This window comes from Falco cherrug, chromosome 10, assembly GCF_023634085.1.
Source record: "Falco cherrug isolate bFalChe1 chromosome 10, bFalChe1.pri, whole genome shotgun sequence".
NCBI lineage: Eukaryota > Metazoa > Chordata > Aves > Falconiformes > Falconidae > Falco > Falco cherrug.
In genome coordinates this window covers 5,985,095-6,007,306 of record NC_073706.1, presented here as the reverse complement: position 1 = coordinate 6,007,306, position 22,212 = coordinate 5,985,095, and the positions used below count along the sequence as shown (strand labels likewise).

Here is a 22,212-nt window from a genome sequence, read left to right as displayed (position 1 = left end):
GGACGCAGTAGCTGCCTCCTGTCCAGGAGCAGTAAGAGTCTTTCTGCAGAGACAGAGCAGACAGGTCACAGGAACAGACCTATTCCTGTTACCAGGCAGAAGCTAGGAATTCAGTGGAAACAGATGAACAAGTTTATAGAAAGATAACTTGGGACTCTGGCATGACCCGAAGTGGAGCCCTGAGCAAAACAGGAGAGCTGAGAATTACAGTTGTGAAACAGTCCAGAAGTGGGTCCTGGGCAACAGATACGATTGAAAGTCAAGTTCTGCTCCTTCCCCCAGTCTCAGCCTGTACTTTCTCAAGTCTCACATTTATCCTCTCAGTCCCTTCAAGTGAAATACTTTAGACCAGATGTTAAAACCACAAATGCTGGGTTTTATCATACACAATCCCTTTACACTACAGCACCGCTGTATGAGAAATAGCCTTGCTGTGCACCCACATAGCTAGATTGCACATCCACAGCTTATGCATGTTGAGTAGGCAAATCGTCAAGTTAAATAACTGTCTCCCTATCCATGCGATTTTCAGAACCTATGCATGCACAACAGCTGAAGAAGCTCTCCCTACTGCTCTTACAAAGTACCAAGCAGAAATGAAAGAAGTACATTGCTGGAGGGTCCACGGGCTGCCACGCAGAAAACATCTTTACCTTTAATATTTCTTGCCAAAGGTCTAGCTTATCAATAAAATATTGAGAACAGCTTTATGTCAAGGGAAAAGAGCCGATAAACATGTGTTGCCTGCACAGTGAAAAAAACCCAAAAAACACTGTGATGCTAATTTTGGAGTAAATGACCTGGTGGAAATACAGAAAGAAAAGCAGGGGGGGCGGGGGGGAAACCGCACAGGAGGAACACTGAAAATCCTAGTGGGACATTATTACTGCAGAGGTAGCAGCAGGAATTGAAATATTTATACAGGGCAAAACCACTGATCAAGACACAACGAAACCAGGAGCTAGTCACAGATGAAACCCTACCCAAAGGCCTCAGGCTGCTGTCCAAAACCCACCCCACAGCCAGCAGCGTCCCGAGCAGCTGATGGCCCCTGCCAAGGGAGGGGAGGAGGGAGCCGACCGCCGTCGGGCTGCAGGTGGTCCTCAGCAATAAGCTTTCTCTGGGCTGAAAGGATTGGACCCAAAACGAGACTGGAGCGTCTTCACAAACAGAGCGATCTCAGAGCTGCCTGGCAAAGAGCTGCGTGCCAGGAGTGGGGTGCCTCTGATGCCAGGTACAAAACAGCCATTGCAGCCAGCTGCCTGGTCACAGAGGGAAAGCTGCTTTTTTAGCACAGCAGAAAAGCAAACCCAGGTGCTTTTAAGCTGAATTATATGAGAGTTGCTATGCTAAAAGAAGGAATGCTTGCCTTACTGAAGACACCCGAAAGCCCAGAGAGAGCATCTCTTCCACCCTCAGCCCCACAACTAGAGCAGTCGCTGAAGAAATCCGTATGATCCGTACCACAGCATTCCTAAAGGCCCCAGATGGAGGAAGAAAGTACAACGATGACAGCATGCACTGACATCGCAGTACAAGAACGGGTGTCATGGGATGCTAACGTTACCATGGAAATGTCCTCGTACCGCGTAACATTTTGACACTGTCTGTTTTCTGAGAAGCAGCAACGATGTGGCAGCCTGCAAAGTCTGCATGAAACGGCTGTTCGAGTTTCGCCACGGTTATTACTGCAGCCGGCAGCCAATTCAAACTGTCTGGGTATTGGATTTTGACCAACCTGGCAGCCCGGCTTTCTAAAGTGCATGAGGAAGCTTTTAACAGAAACAGTTCCATAAATCACCCTGATTTAATATGCACTGTCTGCCAGGCTGAGCACTGGCCCACACGCCTACTTTCAGCACCGCTTGCCCTGCCTTCCAGACCAGCATTTTCAATGTTCCCTCATCAGCTTACTCGACCTGGAGGATCCAAGGGAGAGTCTGCTCCTCTGCTCGAGCTGGCTTTGCACGACCAGAGCCGCAGAATCTCAGCCCCACACCCGCACGGCTGCAGGGTGATTTTCTGAACTGCTGAAGGCAGGTATGGCCCCAAATCCCATTCACTTTCAACAAATACTAGAGGCCAAAAGTCTCAGGCACTTTTGAAAATGTCCAACTTTGCATATTTAATATTTAAAGCAAGCACAGATTCTTGTTGTCAAAACTATGCTCGTTGCAGAAAGATTTTATTTTTTTTTTATCTCAAGGCACATCAGGCAGTACTTCCTAACCTTTTCTTGTTCACTTACATTGAAACAAAAATCCCAAGTCTGAAGGGGATGCAACTGTGGACTATGTGATTCAGAAAGGCAGATTTTCTTTATTACTTTATATTACATATATAAAAATGTACTTTTTTTTTTATTTATATACATTTAAACCCCAAGGATTTTCTTTATTACTGTGTGTTAGCCGGAAAGACTGTGTTTTGCTGTGTTTGACATAAAATGGAGCAGCAATTGCCAAAGCAGCTTGTCTTGCCCTTGCTTTGCCCTGCAGTGGGGCATTTGTACAAGGATCAACCCCCACAAAGGTGTGTGGGTTTTGACAAATGTACCAAAATTGCCATCAAAATGTAACACTGGGTCATGACAGCAGCTCCTGAAATTCCTTCTGGTTTTGAGGGAACTGGGGAAAAGCAAAATACTGACAATCCTCAAAAGTTAAGGCTGGACCACTACCTACCTTTATCATAAATTTAATTAAAACTACTATAAAGGTGGAAGCGCTCTGCAGAACTGCTGCAGACCAATTGCTCTAATCCTGCAGGTTACTGGTGAGATGTAATGGTAGGTGACAGGGCTTCAGCCAGAGGGGCAGCAGCGTGGACAGAACATAAGAGACAAAGAAAGCTACTGGGTCTGATTTGTCATGATACCACCATCCAGAAATGATTTGACTAGAGCAGCTGAAAGCCTAACAGGCATTAGAAAGCAAAACCCTTCTAATCTATTTTCCTGATAATCTGATCAACCCCCAAATATGGATATAAAGCAGCAACCCTAAAATCTTGAATCAAATTTCCTAACTTTTCACTATTGCTGTGATACCAAGCCTCAAATACTAGAAAAGAAAGGTAAATAGTAAAAAATGAAAGAAAAAACACACCCTCCCACGCAATCCTTCCAGGATGTGAGAAGTGCTAAACGAGGAGCTGGATTTCCAACAACAAAAATCTTAAAAACTTCTTAGACATCTTGGCTGGAACACAATTCACATGTCTTTCATCCACGTGGCAGGATACATTCCCTGCTAACTGTACATATGCATACTGCTGGTGGGCAGCTGGCAAGAGTCCCACACCACTGGGAAACCATCACCACTGGGAAATGTCAGGCTCATCCATAGTGCCCGTGCAGTCGCAGGAGAGGCAGGCTGTGCCCACACCGTCCTGTCTACTGGTGATGCTGCCGCTTCCTTGCCAAGGTGGGTCATTCTGCAGGTCTGACCCACCAACAGCTGAGCTGTTGCACCCAAGAAGATGGTCAGCTCCAGAGAGGGACACAATCATGTGTTCCTTGGGGAGGGTGATTATAACTTAGAGGTCTTAAATCACATCTGTCACTAATGTGAAGCACCACTAACCACAACTGTCTTTGGGTAGTAACTGAATGGGGGACGCTTCAACAGTCCCTTGAAACGAGCGTTGCAAAATGAGGCAATGAAGGTGCCTGAAAAAACGGGCCACTCCAGATGCTCTGAAAGCAAAGGTTTTCAAAGATGCTGCACTTCACTCAGATTCTCAGTTACAGAAGACACACACACACACACATACACACACCCGCTGCCAAGATAATTCACAAAACAGTGCAGTATTCCTGGAGCCTGGAGGACAATGCACCTTATCACAGCCATTTACCCTTACCTTTCAATGCCACAAACACCCCACCAGCACAGGTCTTGCTAAACAAAAAATACAGAATTCAGACTGATAGCGATGGGATAAAATAGCTCACCCCTCCAAATCAACACAAGGAAGTTTAATAAAGGCACATGTAATAAGTAGTAACTTCAGAACATTTTAAAAATTAAATGCACAAATGCCAGAATGGGAATGAGTAGCCAGGCAGCAGTCCTGCCGAGAACGATCTGGAAAGTGGCACAGATCATACCCCGAATGTGAGTCAGGAGTGGGGACACTTGTAAAGCGCTGCGTGTATTTATAGGAATATTGCACACACCGTGTGGGAGACAGTTATTCCTCCCTGCTAGGAGCCACGCAGCAGGCAGAGCAGCATTCACACCGCTCCTCCGGCAAGATCCTGAGTCCAGCAACAAGGCCAACACGATGCTTGGAAAACTGCTTTACGCAAAAAATTCAACCAGGCTTCTTTCGTCCAAAATGCAAAAGGAGGGAGAGGGGTGCTAGCCAGCGGTGGTTGTGGTTACGGTCACTTGCTGACTTGCGATTACCAGCACAGGGAAGAACAGTTTTGCAGTGTGAAGAGTTGCTCTCAAGACAGCAGCGATCAATTGTTTCCTATGTTGCTGGGAGCAAGACAATAGTAATCTGCTTAATTTCCATGGCAACTTAAGCTAAATTTTAGGATAAACTGTCCTTCTAATTAGGAATAGGATCGTTACTTGGGGAGCAGACAAGTGACTCCTCAGGACCCCTTCTACTTCAACATTCATAAGAATAAGGACATACAAACATTAGCACAAGTTCCTCTTAGTCATAGAACAGCTCTGAGAAAAAAAACATTTACCTCTGTACACGCTGTACTCTCCAAACTGTTGAGCATTCAAATATTTTAGACCGGCTGCTGCAAGGCCGTACAAGTTCTCTGTGTATTGGACAAAGGTGATATAACACTCTAACAGCAAGAAGCTGAAACATCCACCACCGTGATTTAACTGTGGCTGGATCTGGTTAAAAGACAGGGCTGCTGAGCTTTGCTGTATTCCTACCTGAAGTTAGGCGGTAGCAGGGCTTTCCAGCCTTTCCATTGTGCTGTTTTGCAAAAGCAAAGGCAAAGATACAACTTAAATGAAGATCCCAAGGCAAGCATAGCTGTTTGACAGCGAAAACAGAGTGTGCCTAATTTGTGTATGTCATCAGCGAATGATTTAAGCAATGGCACCTACTGAGGCATCATTTGCATTGCAGGATCCCTATCATGACATGTTCCCATACAGTATAGCATCGTTTTCACACCCTCTCCCAGAAAATAAAGCCAAACCTCAAAGGAACATCATTTGGATAGATGGATATTCAAATCGCGTGTTGAACAGTTCTGCAGGAGACCAGAAATCCTTATTCAAATATGCTAACGGTGCTTCATGACAGATGTCTGGGTAGGGAAGAGAAGATGGCAGGGCTGAGAAGCCTGTGTGAGCCCGGTCTCACTGCCCCACTAAAACATACTAGCAACTTGCAAACCGCTTCCTAAATTAAAACATTCACATTTCTAATCTAACGGAAGGCACTCAAATATGAGCAGATAGTGCTTCAGAAATAATTGCACAGATAAATTATTCCTCAAAACAACTACTCCAATCAAATTTAATTCTTCCCTTACACAAGGCAGACATACATTCTGTCAAACAGAAATGCTGAAGCAAAATAGTTACAGCATTTCACAACTTGTCCTGATGTAGGAATCTGACAGGGTAGATAATTTTTTTAGCCTGGAGAACAGAGTGCTTTTGAATTAATAAATACTGCATTAGAATTAACATCACATGAAATAGAAGCAGTAAGGAAACGGTCTCTCCTAGATAGCAAGCTTTCCAGGGACACTCTTCTATTTGGAAGTCAACTGACAGCAAAATAAGAGAAAGCGATACCCTTCCCCTGTGGCTGTCAAGGGGTCACATACAACCCACCCTCTGCAATTCCTGCACACAGGGCTGGAACGTAACAGCATCCTCCAAACACCTATAACGTACAACAGGCCAGACGCAGTCAGTTTTGAGGGAAGGAGATAGATACTGTTGTGCCTTCCCATGACTGCAAGCGTGTGCTGCAATAAGCAGTGCTAAGAGGACAGCACAGTGCCACCACCGGGAGGCCCATGACCTCATCCACGTCCCCTCTCCCTGTAAACCCACACCCACATGGCCACCAAGGAAATGTCTACACAGCACATAGTGACAGAGCGCTCGACATCCCAGGGCTAGCCACCACCTCTCTTCTCCCCCATCCTACATCATTGTTTAAAACAATTCCTCAGCCTACATGCAGCACGAGGCACAGGTGGATGCTCCAGGTTGGGGCATGCTGGATGACTCTGCTGGGTGCCCCGTAAGAGACGGGAGCAGGCAGCAGCTGGTGCCCCGGGAAGGCTGCCTGCCACACCGAGCGCTGACCGATATCACGTCACCCTTCCCCTGCGCTCTCCCATCTGTCTAACCATACCCATCTGCTGGGTTTTGCCACAGATGGCACGCTCTTTGGGACAGAGACTGCCACTCTGCCTTGCATTTCTACAGACACAGAACGAACTTGGCCAAGGACTATGGTCCTCGCGTGCGGCCACACCACCAAGAGCAACACAAATGAGGACGAGGTTTCAAATCACTTGTTCCTAGAGCTGACTCATTCTCAGGGCTCCTACTCCGCTCTGGTCTCACACAGCCACCAGAGAAGACAAAACCCATGCCCTGTAATTGCAGCCTACCGATCACACATGCAGGCAACAGATCCAGAGAGCAGAAAGCTGGCCTTTAGTACACAAGGGATGCAAGGAACAGCACGGCTTGTGCAGCTCTGCCCCAACTGGCACATCCACTATGCAAGAGTGAGTCGCTGTATTTATCATCTGGATTAATTTATGGCTGGGTGTGAGATCACCAACCTCTGCAGGTACTACCTGCAGCATCTTCTAGGCTGTCTCCTAAATGCTGGCCCATTTGATACACTTTCCTCTGATGAAAACCTGATTTGACAGCAGCCCTTCCAAAATTGTTCTCATTTTTTCTCTCTTTGTAATCCATTTATGAAACAAACATCTGCTTACCTAGAGCTAGAATGTGCCCAGCAGGGAGAGACACGTTTCTTACAATCACCAGGATAACCTCCAGCCAAGGATACACCCCTTACTGTGCAAGAAGAGGGAAAAGCCATGGCTTTCGCTGCCTCCTGCACAAGCCAAGAGAGCCGGCTAGGTACACAGCAGGGATGAGGCCACAGGCAAACTCTCGACATACTTGTGTATTCCAAGACTGATTCAGATTTGTCCTGCAGCATCCCTGGGGTGATGCATTGTCAGATGTGCCCTACAGTCTGTGCCTTTGCAGGGCTACAGGGATGAACTCTCATTTCATTTGTAAAAGATTACAAAGAAAAACAGTTAACATTCCAGATGTGCAAATAATTTCCCTTGTCTCCTGCCCTATATGTCTGCCTTGTGAATGTGGTTACCCACCTAACAAACAACTCACTGGACTGGCTAGAGGCTTATAAAACTTCAAAGGTGGCTTTGGATGAAGCAAAACCAGACTAAACACCAAAAGGACTTAACACACTTGATACATATACATTTTAAAAATATATAAATGGACTAGTTAAAACATTTGAATCATCATTTTCTTTAAAAATCATCATGTACCCCAACCCAATACAGTGCTGCACTTGAGAAATATCCATGGCAACATGAAAACATATATAGACACTCTAATAACTTTGTGATGCTTTAATGTTTAAAATTACAGAAAAGTTCAATGTTTAAAATTAGAGACGTTCAACAGATAAAACCCAGACAAAAAGAGTATTCTAAACTTAACTGCACGTCCACAGCATGTTCATCCACCCCAATGTTTTAAATGTTTTTATCAATCCATTAAATTAATAATATTTCACATAGCTTCTCTTCAAAGCGATTGATTGTAACACAGTGCATCTGCCAGCACTTGATACCATGTGAAAGCAGCAGCCTAGGCTGAATTTTATCTCTAACTCAACTCTTTTCTGAACAAGCAGCTGACACGAGGAAGGCTTACCGTCAGTATCTAGGAGACATTTTGACTTTGGAAACCATTTTCTTTCTGCCAAACACTTGGTTCCAGCTGGCTGAGACACAGGTTGATTCTGCTGTCTTGCAGCCAGGACAGAGGTCTGCCAAGCTGGACAGTCCCTGTGCTGGGGTCCCGACCCTGACACGGCCCTCACAGCTAATCTGTACCTCCTCCGGCTTCCTGATCAAAGCGCCTCTGTTCTTCACACTTGCATGGGTACAAGATCGCTGTAAGGCACACACACATCTCCCCTTGCGCAGCTCCTCAAGTTGTACCTGGACTCGAGGGCAGCTGCCTTTGCAATATGACTATAGCCCCCAAACACCCAAACCTGCATCCCTGTCAGGGCATGCCTCGGATGCCTTCTGCCAGTGCAAGTTGGTGTCCTTCCTGAGAAAACCAGGAGGCAGGATTAAACAGGAGCGGGTGCGTTATTGCATCTCACCCACTTAAGCCACAGCACGGCTGGAGCACCCACTCCAGCCTGAGAAGTGCTCCTGGATCCTGCAGTTTAGGCACAGGGGCTTAGGGAAACCCCGTCCCCTTCAGCAATTTTTGAAATTTCCCTACCTGTGTTTCTTTAAGTGTAGTCCTTGGTCTCTGCAGTACACAGGGTCCTCATCTAGAAGCTCCCACCTCTGCAGAGCTAAGGACTGCTTCTGGCTTGCCAACTCTCAGCAGATCCACCACTGTTACACTGACTGTCCCTACTACTAAAACCACCTCCTCTCTCCTGCCCAAAGCTCGCTGGGTTTTGATGTGCAGCTCCAAGTCAGTTGCTGTTGCTCTCTACCAAACCCTCACTTTCTGTTCTGCTTTAGCCAGCTTTCCAAACTTCATGCTCCACACATGGAGCAGGCTGGTCCTCCTCCATGCCAGCAAACACATCCCCAACAACCTTAAGGACATCCCTCGTCCCAGACCGGGCACAGCTAGTCTAAGGCTGCTGTCAAAGGTGGATTTCATACACCCCATTCCACAATCCCACAATTTTAATTAGAAACTGCACCCAGGACTCACAGGGCACCTACAAGGCAGGTCCCCACAGTAACGACGGATCCTCAACACCCTACTATTAACCCGCATGCATTTGCCATTTGGCAGTTTGGTCCCTTTCAACATGTTGTCATGCGAATACCAGCATACCGAACGGCTGATTCCAGCCAAGACCAAGGGCATGGCAGATCCTCAGGACAGCTAAGATTTGTGTTCACGCTGCTAGACATAGGCACTGATTTAAGGCTCACATTTCTAGAAACATGCCCACGAAGAACGTGCGATTGACTTTTATGTCTTTTTAGTCTACTACTCCATAACTGAAAAATTATCAGAGCTCAGGACAAACATTTGCATAAGTTAAACCAACAATTATGATAATATTAACCGCAGTTTAAAAATCCTTAACTTCACTGACATTGCTGGGGACCCCAGTGGAGCGAAGATAGTGGCACTCAGTCAGGGGGAAGGACAGCAACATGACCATGCCGAGATCAAAAGAGTTATTAACCTAGACTCCTTACACTATTGAGTGCAGACAGTAATTTCCATTATTTCAAAGCCCCACTGCAGCTTAGTGGCGAATAGAGCTGAGTGTTTGCTCAGAGAATCCTCTTTGTATACGCAGCTGAGGAATGACAAGGGTATTACAACATAGGAGTGAAGCCCACAGAGAGATGGGCACATAGCCTTATTTGCCACAGGACACATCTGAAACTCAATCACGCTCATGCTCTGGAAGCATTCAAAAGCGATCCAGTTTCTTGCTCCAAGTCCTATAGCTATCCTGCCTATGCTGGCTACCTGCTTCTGCGCACTAAGATAAAGTGGGTATCACCTGCATCCACTTCATTGCCAAGAACTCAGGCCAGACATGCCAGCGGCACGGCAGGCAGAAGAGTTGTGGAAGATAAGAAGAGTTTTCTCACCTAATGTCCAGAAGATGAGCAGCAAAGAAGAACAAGGCGGCCATGGCAGAAAAGGAAATATTCTACAAGTAAAAGCATTTTTCAAAAGCAGAGAAATTTTTCAAGACTAGAAGCGGGGAATACTGGAACCCAGAGGTATTGCTAGCAGTGGCCAGATGTGGCTAGCTATGTTTCTACATCGCCATGGCTCCCAGCGTAGGCACTTCCGCAAATTTTCTTTTACACTTCTTTAATATGACCCACCCATAGTAACTTAAATGAAACACCTGAAAAAATTCTACTGCTTGTAGATTTGAGCTCTCATTAGCCTATTTCCCTTCTCAGAAGAAAATGTCAAGTTTCCTTTAAGCTTGGCCATTTATCAGCTCCTCTCTTTTTTCCGTAGGATGACTATTCTCTTAAAGATGTGGTTCTCAGCTTCACACAAAATGGATGATGTGTCTGTTCGAAATAGGATTGTTTACTTTGTCAATGCTCGTAGGATCATTTTTTTTTTCCTTCTTACCATCTCCTGTGGAGAACATCTTGCCAAGTGCAGTATTCATCTCCCTGAATGAGCTATCAAGATCTATTTTTTTGACAGAAACCATGCTGCAACCCAAACTGGTCAGAATCTCTCTCAATTTCAGGAGCGTGCATGGGTATGAATAACACAGAATCTTGTCTGGCACAATTTCAGCATTTCCTTTATCATTTCTCTTTCATGACATTGATTTTCTTGAGAAAATTATACACTTGCAGTTTTAATGTAAGGAATACAAAGTGGCAAACATTCGTTCTTGCTGGTTGCTCATAGGTGTCTGAATACACACTCGTATGCACAAAATACAGTAGCAATACTGCAATGTCCCCACTGTACTGAATGCTACCCCAAGCACCTTTACTAACGAGACTAACTCAAGCAGGCGAGATCCACTAATAAGGTGCTGGAGAATGAAGTCTTAATTGTAGGATTTATTTAATTTAGAGACAAGTACTTGTGTTGTAGTAAGAGCAGCCTATTAACATTCATGCCTGACAATTCAGTAAGTGTATAAATAAAATTCAGAGCAAAATCATTTTTCTAAGCACTGGAAGAGGAAGCATTCACTTAAAACCATCACCCTGCTCAGAGCAAGAAGGGTCGGGCACCAGGGAATGACACACTGTTTGAGGCATTATGTCGGGTTCTTGTACTCGAGCATGTCTCGTTATCAATCATTACCGAAGCAACAGCGCCGAGACTTCCCAAAGCTCCCGTTATTGTCTTGTACGCTCCCCAGCAGCTGAACCAAATGTGAAGTGCAAATAAATCATCAGCAAAATTTTGAGAACAAAATTTTTTTAAAAAATACACAAGTGTGGGGGGATACGATCTTCTGCCTGACACCCCTGCATGATGCTGATGACAATCCTAGGTTAATCACACCGATGATGAATTTATTCCTACGTCAATTCCTTTAAGGACAACAACATTACAGGTGTAGCAGCTAGAGGGCTGATTTACCCATGTATTCCTGCTGGCATCTGCACATCTTGGGATAAGCCGTTAGACAAAGGAGCACACCGGCATTTTGAGGGATGCAACCATGACAGTCAGCGTTAAAATACGCCTTCGTTACCAACTTTCATCGTTTACCACTCAGAAGATTCATTTACAGGTTCAGTCTCTGATACAGTGTGCACGGTGATGAACAGCCCTGGTCTGTAAGTAAGCTGCCGGGAACGGACACAGTGCTCACGCACCGCTCCCTCGCATGTCCGCCCTACCCACGCAGCTGCGGTGCTGCTCTCTACACCCAGCACCTTCCCCAGCACCCAGCACCCTTCCTTTGCCATTCAACCCCATTTCTTTCCTACTTTCCCTTACCGACAGCCCACTTTCCAAGCTTGGTCACATTTTATGACCACTGCCAACTCTCTTGAGGCCAGAAGGGTCTTTATGAAGCCGGTAAAAATCACCGCATCCCTTCCGATAAGGCTTCTGTACGTGTTTTGTGATCTACTTTGCCCTCGTTTAAATAGAACCCCTTTTATTCCCCTCCCCGAAAGCAGCACAGCGTACGCTGCTAGCGGCCCCTCGGAACAATTAGCCTGTGAGTTCATCGCGCATAAACGAGCAGCGGAACAGACCCCTGTCCCTGAGCGCTGCCCTGCACCTCGCACAGCTCGGCCAAGCGGCGGCCGGAGGGGCGAGCCCCCCATCCGCCAGCACCCCCAGTCCCCACCGAGGGAGCGTGCCCCACCGGCTGGAGGAGATGCCCTCCTTCCACCTCCGTGGGCACCCCCTTCCCAGCACAGCCCCGCCGGGCAGCGGGGGGACCCCCACACCCCAAACCGCCGGCCAGGGCGGGGGTCACTGCCCCAGCGCCACCCGCAGCCTGCGCCGAGCCCCCGCTCCCACAGCGCCCACGGGTGCAGGCACGCACGCTGCAAACCGGCACCCCCGGGGCTCCCCCCGGCGCACCTCACGCCCACCCCCTACCGCCACGCACCCCCAGCCCCACTCGCCACCGAGACCCACCGGCGGCCCCCCCGTACCCGCGTCCTCCTCGTCGAAGCTGTTCATGCAGGGGAAGTAGATGGCCAGGGCCTCGAAGGAGGCGGAGAGGCTGAGGCGGCTCTGCGAGCGCTCCATGAAGAGCCCGGGTCCGGGGGCGCCGCCGGGGGCCTCGCCCGCCGCCGCCGGCGGCTTGGCCAGCTTCGCCGCCCCATTCTTCACTCGGAGCACGGCCCGCGGCGTCTTGGCTGCGGCGGGGGCCGCGGTGCGGCGGCGGGGCGAGGCGAGGCGGGAGCGCGGCGCGGAGCGGAGCGGAGCCACCTGCTGCCGCCCGGCGCTCTGGGCGCCGCCCCGCCCCGCCGCCCCGCCTCACGCCCGGCCGCGCCGCCGCCAATCGCCGCCCGGAGGGGAGGGACGGGCCCGGCGGCGCCAGGGGACTGAGGGGCCGCGGGGGGTCTCGGCCCCCGCCGCCATCTTCTTGGCGGGGGCGGCGGGCGAGGCCGCGCCGGGCGGGACGGGCCTTCCCCCCCCCGGCGGCTCGTCATACGCCCCCGGGCCCCGCGCGGGTGTCCCCAGAAACAGCCCTGAGCCTTGCGGGAGGTTTACACTAACGGGGGGATGACCAGTGCCACTGGTGTCACTGCAGGGGTGGCCTGGCCCCCAGCCCCACAGACAGCAGCCGCTCCCCTGAGGCGGGCACAGGGCAAGGGGCGCCTCAGGCGCTGTGGGAACAACGGGGAGAGCCATCCCCCCACTCTGGAGGGCTGTGTCAGCCATTGTCTGTACCAGGCCTGCCGCCCCACAGAAGGCCATTACCAACCAGGCCACGATAGCATTTAATTCCATACATTGAATTCCTCACCTTCTCTCCACCCATATCCCAAGGGTCGTCTTCCCCCACATTCCACTCTTCAGGCACCAGGAAAAAGAACCTCCCAGAAATCCTAAAGCTGCTGTCCGGAAGTATGCAAGCTCCGAGGCAGACAGCATGTAAACCAAGAGGTGTTCCTTGGGGGTCGACTGGAGGGTTAAATTAATTAAATTGGAAGCTGCTGCCTCTTCTGGCTCCGCGTTTCAGCAGCTCTGCAGCACACTGATGGATAGGTTCTGGTGGGAAGTTGGGATGCTCCATGAAGAGAGATCTTACCGAAGGCTAGCGTCTTGTATTTCTTTTTTGACAAGACTCATGGAGAATTGTAGGCTCAAAAGTACCAGCTGTCTATAGGCGCTGCCTGTCGCATGGACACCACAGTATCACCCATTCCTGCTTTGGGGAAGGAAACCCAGCAATATCCTTATTTATTCAGTGCAACAAACCCCGGGATGGGATGAAACACAGCATGTTTCTGCCAGGGACAGTCTCCCCAGCAGGGCTGCTGTCCCTCAGGGCACAAAGGGAGATGTGCCTCACACACTTGGTCTGTCCACCCATGACAATAACCAAATGCCATCCCATAGCAAGTGACACGCCTGTTTGTGCTCTTCCATACTGCAGTTTAGAGCCTAACATCTCCGTACAGAAAAGTGTGGCTAAAACTACTATACGCTGAGTGCCATGGAACAGCCTGAAGTGAAAAAGGGTTTCTCTCATGCAGTGCTGGAGCCCAGCTGCAGACAAGCAGAAGATGACATCCTGGGGTCAGTCATTCCCAGCACTCGCCTCAACCCCACTGGAGCCTCAAAGCTGTGATAGAGCTAGAGACCTCATACTTATAAATACTGCTTTTGATTTTATTTCCATGCACAGTAAGCAACGTAAGAATTACAGCCCATATTACCTATCCTCTTCTCTCAAACAGTTAACAAATCAATCCATTAGGAGTCTTCCATCGACTGAAGATCCTATCAGAGCTGTAGTGTGTTTGTGGCTGCCAGCATCAGGAAGCAGCAAGAGCAGAGCTGCTCCCAGGGAAGGGGAGCCAGGAGCAGCCCCAGCACAGGGCAGGGACAGCCCCACACCACGGGAGGCAGAGCAGGGTGGCGACGGGCCCTATCAACACACCAGCTCCAAGGTCAACCAAGGAAAGCTAAACATCAGTTTAGGAACAGGTCTGAGAGAGGCTCATCTACAACACAACTCAAGCAAAAAGTAAAGGCCCTGACAGTTAGAGGTTATATGGAGCTCCTGGCAGAGAGGGTGAATGTGAGCCCCAGCTGAGGCTCATCAGGGCAATTAAGGCTTATTAGTGCACTCCCAGCCCTGGCACCCAGAGTCTTCATTACTAATGATGCATCCAAAATAGCAGAGGTCATTTGAATATCAGATGCCAAGCTGAGTTTGCAGGGTTTCCCAATAGAAAATAGGGGCTTTTTAATTCAAAAACTAATCCAAATTTGCTCTGGAGTTTAGTGAGTTATATGAATTCCTTCATCAAAGCTAGGCTGGGCAGGCAGTAAAGCAGAAGGAACAGAATGAACTTATTACAGACAATGATGACTCCAGGTCTGAGATTTGAAAGGCAGGGACATCAGTGAGGAATGTATTACCATATATTTAAGAAGAGACTTCAATAGCACCAATCAAGGCATTAGCAGCATCTATAGGGACAAGTCCAAGTGCATTAAAGCTCCATAAGACAGCTCCTGTCTACCAATCCTGGCAGCACATTTGATCAGAGGAGCAAGAAGCATCTGTGAATCGAAATCTGCTTCCAGGTTCCCAGGCACAGGAGCTATCTAGAAGTGCTGAGAGCTGATTTCTATTAATTTAAACATGCAAGGAAAGATTTAAATGGGGAATAGAAAATTAATCTCAACTTGATGCTGTGGTCATCTAAATGTCTCGTTTCACTACATCTTGAGAGCAGAATGATGGCGTAGGTACCAGTGCCTAATGGACAGCGCAGGCCTGTGGTTTGGATAGCTGATCTCTGTCCCAGTGCTCTTCTCCACCCTTTGCTTTCATCACTGGTGCACTGGGACTGAAGACCCTTCTGCTTTGAGCACTTTGAGATCCACCTATGAGGTGCTGAGGAAGACCATCACCCACATGACCGTTATGCACCTTTCTCTGTGCTCCATCCATCCACCAGCTTCCTCTTCCTCTGCAGTTGCAGTTCAAACCCCTCGCACCTGCACAGCTTCTCAGCACCACTTGGTCACATCTTCTCAATTTTGCTTTTGTGCATTTTTTTCCATGCTGTCTCACACCTCCCTCTTTACCATACCTGTGGGACCGGCCATGCTCGAGTCCTTTCCTGTACACTTCTGCTACAGAGAGGCTTGGCCTGAGCGCTGTCAGCATCATCCCTTAGCTTTGGTGTCATCTGCCTCTCATTTGCCTGCTACGTTTTACTCCTCAGGGCAGGGACATACCTAATTTGTGTACTGCAGGGCTTTTTGATTACTGGTTGGGCCAAAACACCCTAAACCAAAACCATCTGCCTTAAAGTGAGACAAAATGCATTGACAGTTGGAAATCAGATGGACAGTTAAAGGCGTAATGCCCTCCAGATGCCTGGAGGAAGCCGTTTGTTTTGGCTGCCTGTTTAAGGGAAATACGGATTTGCAATGAAGCTGGAAAGTGTTAGTCCGTAAGTGGTGTTCTTCACTGATCATCGTGGATGGAAAGATCCTTGGGAGGGTCTTGGAGAAGTGAGGATAAGCAAGCAGGAAGATTCCTGTGATGTTGTAAATAAGCTGATAGTGCAACCAAGAACAAATAAACTCGAAGATTTACTACCTCCAGAATAGCACATCGGTGGCTGCTCTGGTGGAAGTGGTTGATTGATTGTTTTCCCAGTGAAGCAAGCTCTGACTGATTGAACCATGGAAAGCGCTGATAGATTTTTCCTGCTGGTTCTTTCTCTTCCCACTAGTCACGTAGTTTATATTTTTGCCTTGAGTCTTAGGTGTCTGGATTAGCCTAGACAGTTATTTTTTATATACTGGAGTGTGAGAATGTGCGGCCTTCTCCCTTTTGTACTCCCCTATGGTTCTGTGTCTGACTGTTTGGAAATAAAACCAAACTCCCTGGTTTGTGTATGTTGCTGTCTCTGCCCTGTCTGCCCACTGCTTGCTCAAAAAAGAGTCCATGTGCTGGGAGCTCAAATGCAGCAGAGAAACAAGCTCTGCTAGTGAGAACACATCTTATGCATAAATCTACTCAGAGTACATACAGCATCCCTGAGGATAAGGAGAGATGAGCTCCTCCCTGTCTCATACTACCCCTTCCTTCCCCAGGGCGAAGCTGACGCTAGAGCCAGGCGGTTCATAGTTGGAAGTACACAATGTTCTTCAGCTCCCAAAAGCAAATGCAGACCTGATCATCCCTCCTTTTCAGGGCTCTTAGTGATTCTCTTACCTGATTTGAGTCCCTCTTGGTCTTTCTGGGCAGGCTGGAGGGCAGGGGGTGAGATGTGCTGAGCGTGGCTACACATAACCAGTAAATAAACACGGCAGAATGGCCTGGCATCGCCACCTCCGGTCTTGTGGCATTGCGTCAATACGGGATGATGCTGAGAGGTACTGACTCATGTGCCCAACTACACCAAGCGCCGCAGTTTCACTGGGCTTGGTTGTTGTACACTTGTATAATAGTATGCATTTTAACTTATTACTTCTCATTATTTGTGTTGAGGGAATATTGCAGACTGATGCCCTGAAGAACCAGTCACCATATAAACACAGAGTGAAAGCCTTTCTCTTCCCCAAGTGCTCACTATCTAAGTAGTCAAGACAAAGGACAAAAGGCAGTATAATTTTTCTTATACAAGTTCAGGGTATGAAGCATGGGAGTTTTACTTGGCTTGCCCAAGACCACGTAAGGAAAGTCTGTATTGGAGGTAGGAATTGAATGCAGATTTCCTGCCTGAATCTCAAGACTACCTTCTGCTTTTCACTAATACAAGCAATATTCTAACCTTAGCAAAATTACATTTAAAGTCAGACAGCCTTTTAGAGCATCCTTTTCTGGCTAGGATCCAGGCAAGCCAGGACTGCTCTGATTTGTTGATAGCCCAACCACATGCGTGCCATGCTGTGGTGTAGCAACTTCCATGCTAAAGAGCTAGCCAGAACGCTGCACTGTGTGCACATTGTAGTTCAAAATACACTGCACTTATTTGAACCAGAAACCCCATCTAGAAGCAGATTTGTTTTCAGTCTTGCTGTTCTTCCACCCTTCTGTCCTAATATCCTGTTGTCTTGGAGTCATGTCTCTCTCTTCCTCTTTAGTTATCAAAACCAAGCCCACAGAGGTGCTAACCTACTAGTGAGACAGAGCTGAGAGGAGGAGTAATGTGATGCTGAGCTGTCAGCCTCGGGTCTCTTGCTAGCCCTGATTCTTCTCACATTGTCTAGCCAGCCTTTTCCCAAGGATTAAGAGAACTTGAGGCTTCACAGCACATGATGCACTCTTTTTACTGTTGGCAACTACTAAATCTGGATGCATTCGGCCCATTTAGTGGCTTCCAACCCCTGGGATGAGGAGTGTGGGAACTGACTGGGCACTGCCATGGGGTGTAACTCAGCAGACCATCTTCTGCTTCACTGTGTCTTCCCAGATGTTGGGGTTTTGGTTGGGTTTTTTTTAGTTCAGACAGCCAGGATAGGTAAATGGATGTTAAATCAGGCTCATTCTTTTCTGATGACTAAAATGTGGACCCAGACTGATGAAGTGCAGGGTAGAGGTAATTTGCAGATGCACGTTGTCTGTTGCCATATTCAGTCACAAGAAAAAGGGAAGAGGAAACATCTGCATGTAGTAAATGCTGTTAAGAGCAGGTACTTGCTTATCCACTTCCCTGATTTATCATAAACATACCACCTCCCTAGGGGCTGTACTATTCCCCAGCTCTCCAGGCTGGGAAATTCTAGGCACAGCGAGGAAAAGCTTGAGAGACCGGGGAGAGAGAGGATGGAAAGCCAAAAGCAAGGAGGAGGCCAAAAATTCTGAACTGGAGGAGGCACAAGAGGAGAAGAAAAGGACTGGGGCATTTAACCAGTCAAAAGAAGTGTTGCAGCCACAGGCAAGTTCAGGAGAGATACAGAAATGATCTTGGGGCACATCCTATGGCCACGAGCAAAAATGAGACACTAAGTAGGAGCTCATGTACATGAACAGCCCATCTAGCTCCTCTAAAAAGCTTCATAAGAGAAAAACCCACCTGGAAACTCCATCAATAGTCATAAGCATCTCTGTATCAAACCAGCAGGCTGACTGGCCACAAATGACAGAGGGCTGCAGCTCAGGCAGCTGCGTATCTGTGCTGCATGGGTGTGAGAACGAAGACGCTGCTTGTGAAAACTTGAACCACGGTGTCTTCATTCTATAAAGCATCCTGTATAGCACCCTTTTTTGGGGGGTAGAAAATATCCCGAGGGTTTGGGAGAGGGGGGGGTGGCAGCTTGTGGCAGAATGAAAGCATGGAATTGTGCAGACAAATCACTTCCTTCAGTCCTTTCATTCATACCCGCTCATGGCATCGGCATTGTCACAAGCGGAGGCGATGCTGGGAATGACAGGTGGGATTTAATGCATTTGAATTTTAATCAGTAATTATTGTAAAACACAATAATGCTTCAACTGGTGGGTAATTTAGCTCCAATTCCAAAAATATAGACTCATCCTCTCTAGCTGTAAATTTCCAACCTCTTTCCTCTAAGCAAACTAGCATATAGAAATGCATGAATGATAACTGAGCAAAGTAATGATGGCTGGAGAATTAAGATGGCTCAGAACTATCCAGCCAAATTACATAGCCGTAGTATGGCACCCATCCCAGGCCATGCTTAGAAAGATTCAGGCTTCCTTCCTGCACTGACATTAAAAGGACTGTGTTTCCACCTCATTCCCCTGTGCGCACACACACGGGCATATGTTTGCGTGTGTGAAAGGAGTGTAAATGTTTAAATACTGTTGTAACGTCAATATTCAGTGCCAAGACTGGCAAGTTCTGCTACCTGTGCGACTAGACCGTTTTCTAGGAAGGAATACAGAAAATAAACATCTCATCTTTCCGATATTAGCTTCTCAATTTGAAGACGTGAGTCTAGCTTTTTAGCTACGGAGGCGTTTGTGAGCTGCCCCCATGTGCTGGCGTGCGGCAGCCCTCGGTGCAGCCCACCTTGCAGCCACCACCGGGAAGCATCCCGTAGCAGGGACCACCCCGTGGCCTGGGCAGCCCCCTCGGTGCACCAAGCCCCAGCTTTGCAGGGCTTGGGTAGCTCAGCCCCTCATCGGGGGGCCAAGAAACCCAGCAAACAAGGGCATGTGAGCTCTGTGCTGCAGCAGCGAGCGTGCTGCTGGCACTCAAGCTAACCGGGAGCTGATTTTATTTGGATTTTGCTGCAGTCTGTGGCATAAACCCTCCCTTAGAGCAGATACCTCTCAGCAGCTCAGTGAATGGTAATTTAGTTCGAATTTAATGTTAGGATTTGGGTCCTTTAGTTGCCAGAACATATAATCATATGGACAAAATGTTCCGTGCTGCAGCATGCCTCATCTCAGCGTTTCTTCTCCCTCCGCAGGAGTGGCACATTGGGGTCATCGATGCTGCTGAAGTCGGTGGCTTTCTGACTACCATCCACTTTGCGCACACACTCTCAGCCTGGTAAGCAACAGGTTTGTGAAATATGTTTTCTAAATGAGTCTGTTGAGTCTGTAATAAGAAGAAGGCAGAAATAATCCTCTGGGCGGCTTCCTACAGATGGGCTTTAATACTTGTAAAAGTTGTAGCAAATGGATTTGCTCCGGGTTTAGCTAGACGTTGACAGGTTTATAGAATGGGAGAATGTCGCATCAGCGACAGTGGCTAGAGCAAAACGGCATCTTGGAGAGAGAAATCACTGCAAGCACTTGAGGATACTTTGGATGTGTTGCCATCTTGCGCCTGTGCCTGTGCTGAGGCCAGTCTCAGCTAAAAAGGGCTTTTATGTCCTGCAGCGCAGGGCAAGAGCCTAGAAGCCAATGGAGAAAGGGAAAAATGCTTTTTCTTGTCTCAAAAGCCAGCAACAGTTTGGTAAAATGGGTGTGTATTTTTATGGACTGCCACAAAGGCTGCTTTCACCCTTCTTGTTTTGCCTTGCCTTTTCCCTCCCTCCTTCCTCCAGGCTGCGATTACCATGTTCCAAAGTGAAAAGAAGATTCACTTGTCTGGACTTACCGAAGGGGCTAAATTTGTTATACACTGCGCGCATTTTTAAGGATGCAGCATTTTTTGCTGAACTTGAGAGTAATGTTACATAAGAAGCCCCTAACAGATTGTTTATAGAAGACTATACAAGCCAAATAATTTGAAGCTGTGACTCAAACTGTGTAACTACAAAATGAAGGCAAGACCAGTTATGAACAACCAAGTGATATCACAAGTTTTATCGTAACACACTAAAACACTGTATCAACTTGAAAATAAACAGAGATCTCAATAACCTGCTGTAGTCTTCACCAGCAAGCTCACACTGAGCTTCGCAGCTCTCTTCCGTCTTCTGACATAACCTGTCCTAAAACCAAAAATAATGTGTTCTCACTTTCAAAATGCCTAATCTATATCTGCTTATCTATAACTATATCAGTAGACTGCTCTTTCAAGTATCGTAACTCCTCTCTTCATTCTCTAAGTATAGAAAACTATAGGAGGAAATGTAAGGGGTTTTGTACTGGGAAGAATGTATATCTTCTGAAAGTTTAAAATTAAAGAAACATATGATAAAATTCACTACAAACATATCTTGGAAATATATTTTTACATTGATTGCTTTAGTAGTCTCAGAGCCTTTACATTTCTTATCAACTGTCTATACAAATACACTGGTTCTGGTAGTACCAGTAAAAACCCAGATAATGTTTTCATTTTTACAGAGACTATATTTCACACCAAGTACTCAAATATATCACTCCATGTCTTATCTCACCAGTCTTATTTTTATTCCACTCTTCACATTTAATTTCAACATTCTTTACATTTGCAAACTCATCAAATCATTCATCTTTGTCAGTCTTTGTTGAGGGCATTGTTGTCAACATCCCTAATGCAATTCAGACGCTTTCACAATTTGTGCTGAGGAGATTTCTTCAGGTTTATCCGAATTGCCTCCAATCTTCAGAATATTAGGTCCACTCATTCAAATACTTGATGAAAGTACTGTAAAAGCAGTTTACCATATTTTTTTTACTTTTGCTGCTAAAGACTCCCTCACTTTCAAGTTCAACTATTAAAGTGTTTATCGTTATCGCCCGAAAACCTGCCCTTTTTAAACTTTAATTCTTACCATTAAAGGCTTGACGTTCCCTATTTCACAAACGTACTGTGTTCAATTTCCTCGCCTCTAGCTGAAAACATCTTCAGTTTGCTTTTGACAAAATGGAGTTGCAGCAGTGATTCGGGACTGCTGAAAAACTGCTTTAATAAAATAGAACACTTGTCATGTGAAAGAAAATACATTTTGAATACATCTTAGAGGTCAGTAAATCTGCTGGCTGGCTGTGGAGGTAACTACCTTGTCTTACAAGGTCCAAGGATTGCTTTTAGTTTATTTCAATAAAAGCTGGGGAGGATGTAGAAGTATGGGAAGGAGGTATTCACCACTGGTTATGTACCAGCTTTTTTTGTGGACTTGGTGGACAGTACAATCGCCATCCTGGAGATTCAGATTTAGGGTGGTTTTAGTTTTGTAAGCACCATGTTTGCTTCTTTCCCTCCTGCCTGTCTAAAATTCACATCATTAAAAGATACAGGAATTTTGTTTATCCAGCAGCATCTGCCCAAGGTCTTAGTGGACTGGTGACATGCTCCTCGGCATTCACACCAGCGCACTGTGGGGATCCAGAGCACCCCGGCACCGCGGACTGCTCCAGTTTAGCTCGAGCACGGAAGAACATTTTCTCCAGCAGATGTATGGCTGCCCTGAA

General features: G+C 47.2%; 1 protein-coding gene across 1 annotated transcript in view; it reads right to left on the bottom strand.

Annotated features, from left to right (window-relative positions):
• The window catches only part of RIMS4 (regulating synaptic membrane exocytosis 4), a 56,292-nt gene extending 43,576 nt beyond the window's left edge, over positions 1–12,716 (bottom strand). The window contains exon 1 of the mRNA XM_055722358.1: positions 12,404–12,716. Coding sequence (XP_055578333.1) covers positions 12,404–12,500 — 97 coding nt within the window. The 5' untranslated portion in view covers positions 12,501–12,716. The remainder of the gene's footprint in view (positions 1–12,403) is intronic.
• Positions 12,717–22,212: the final 9,496 nt, after the last annotated feature.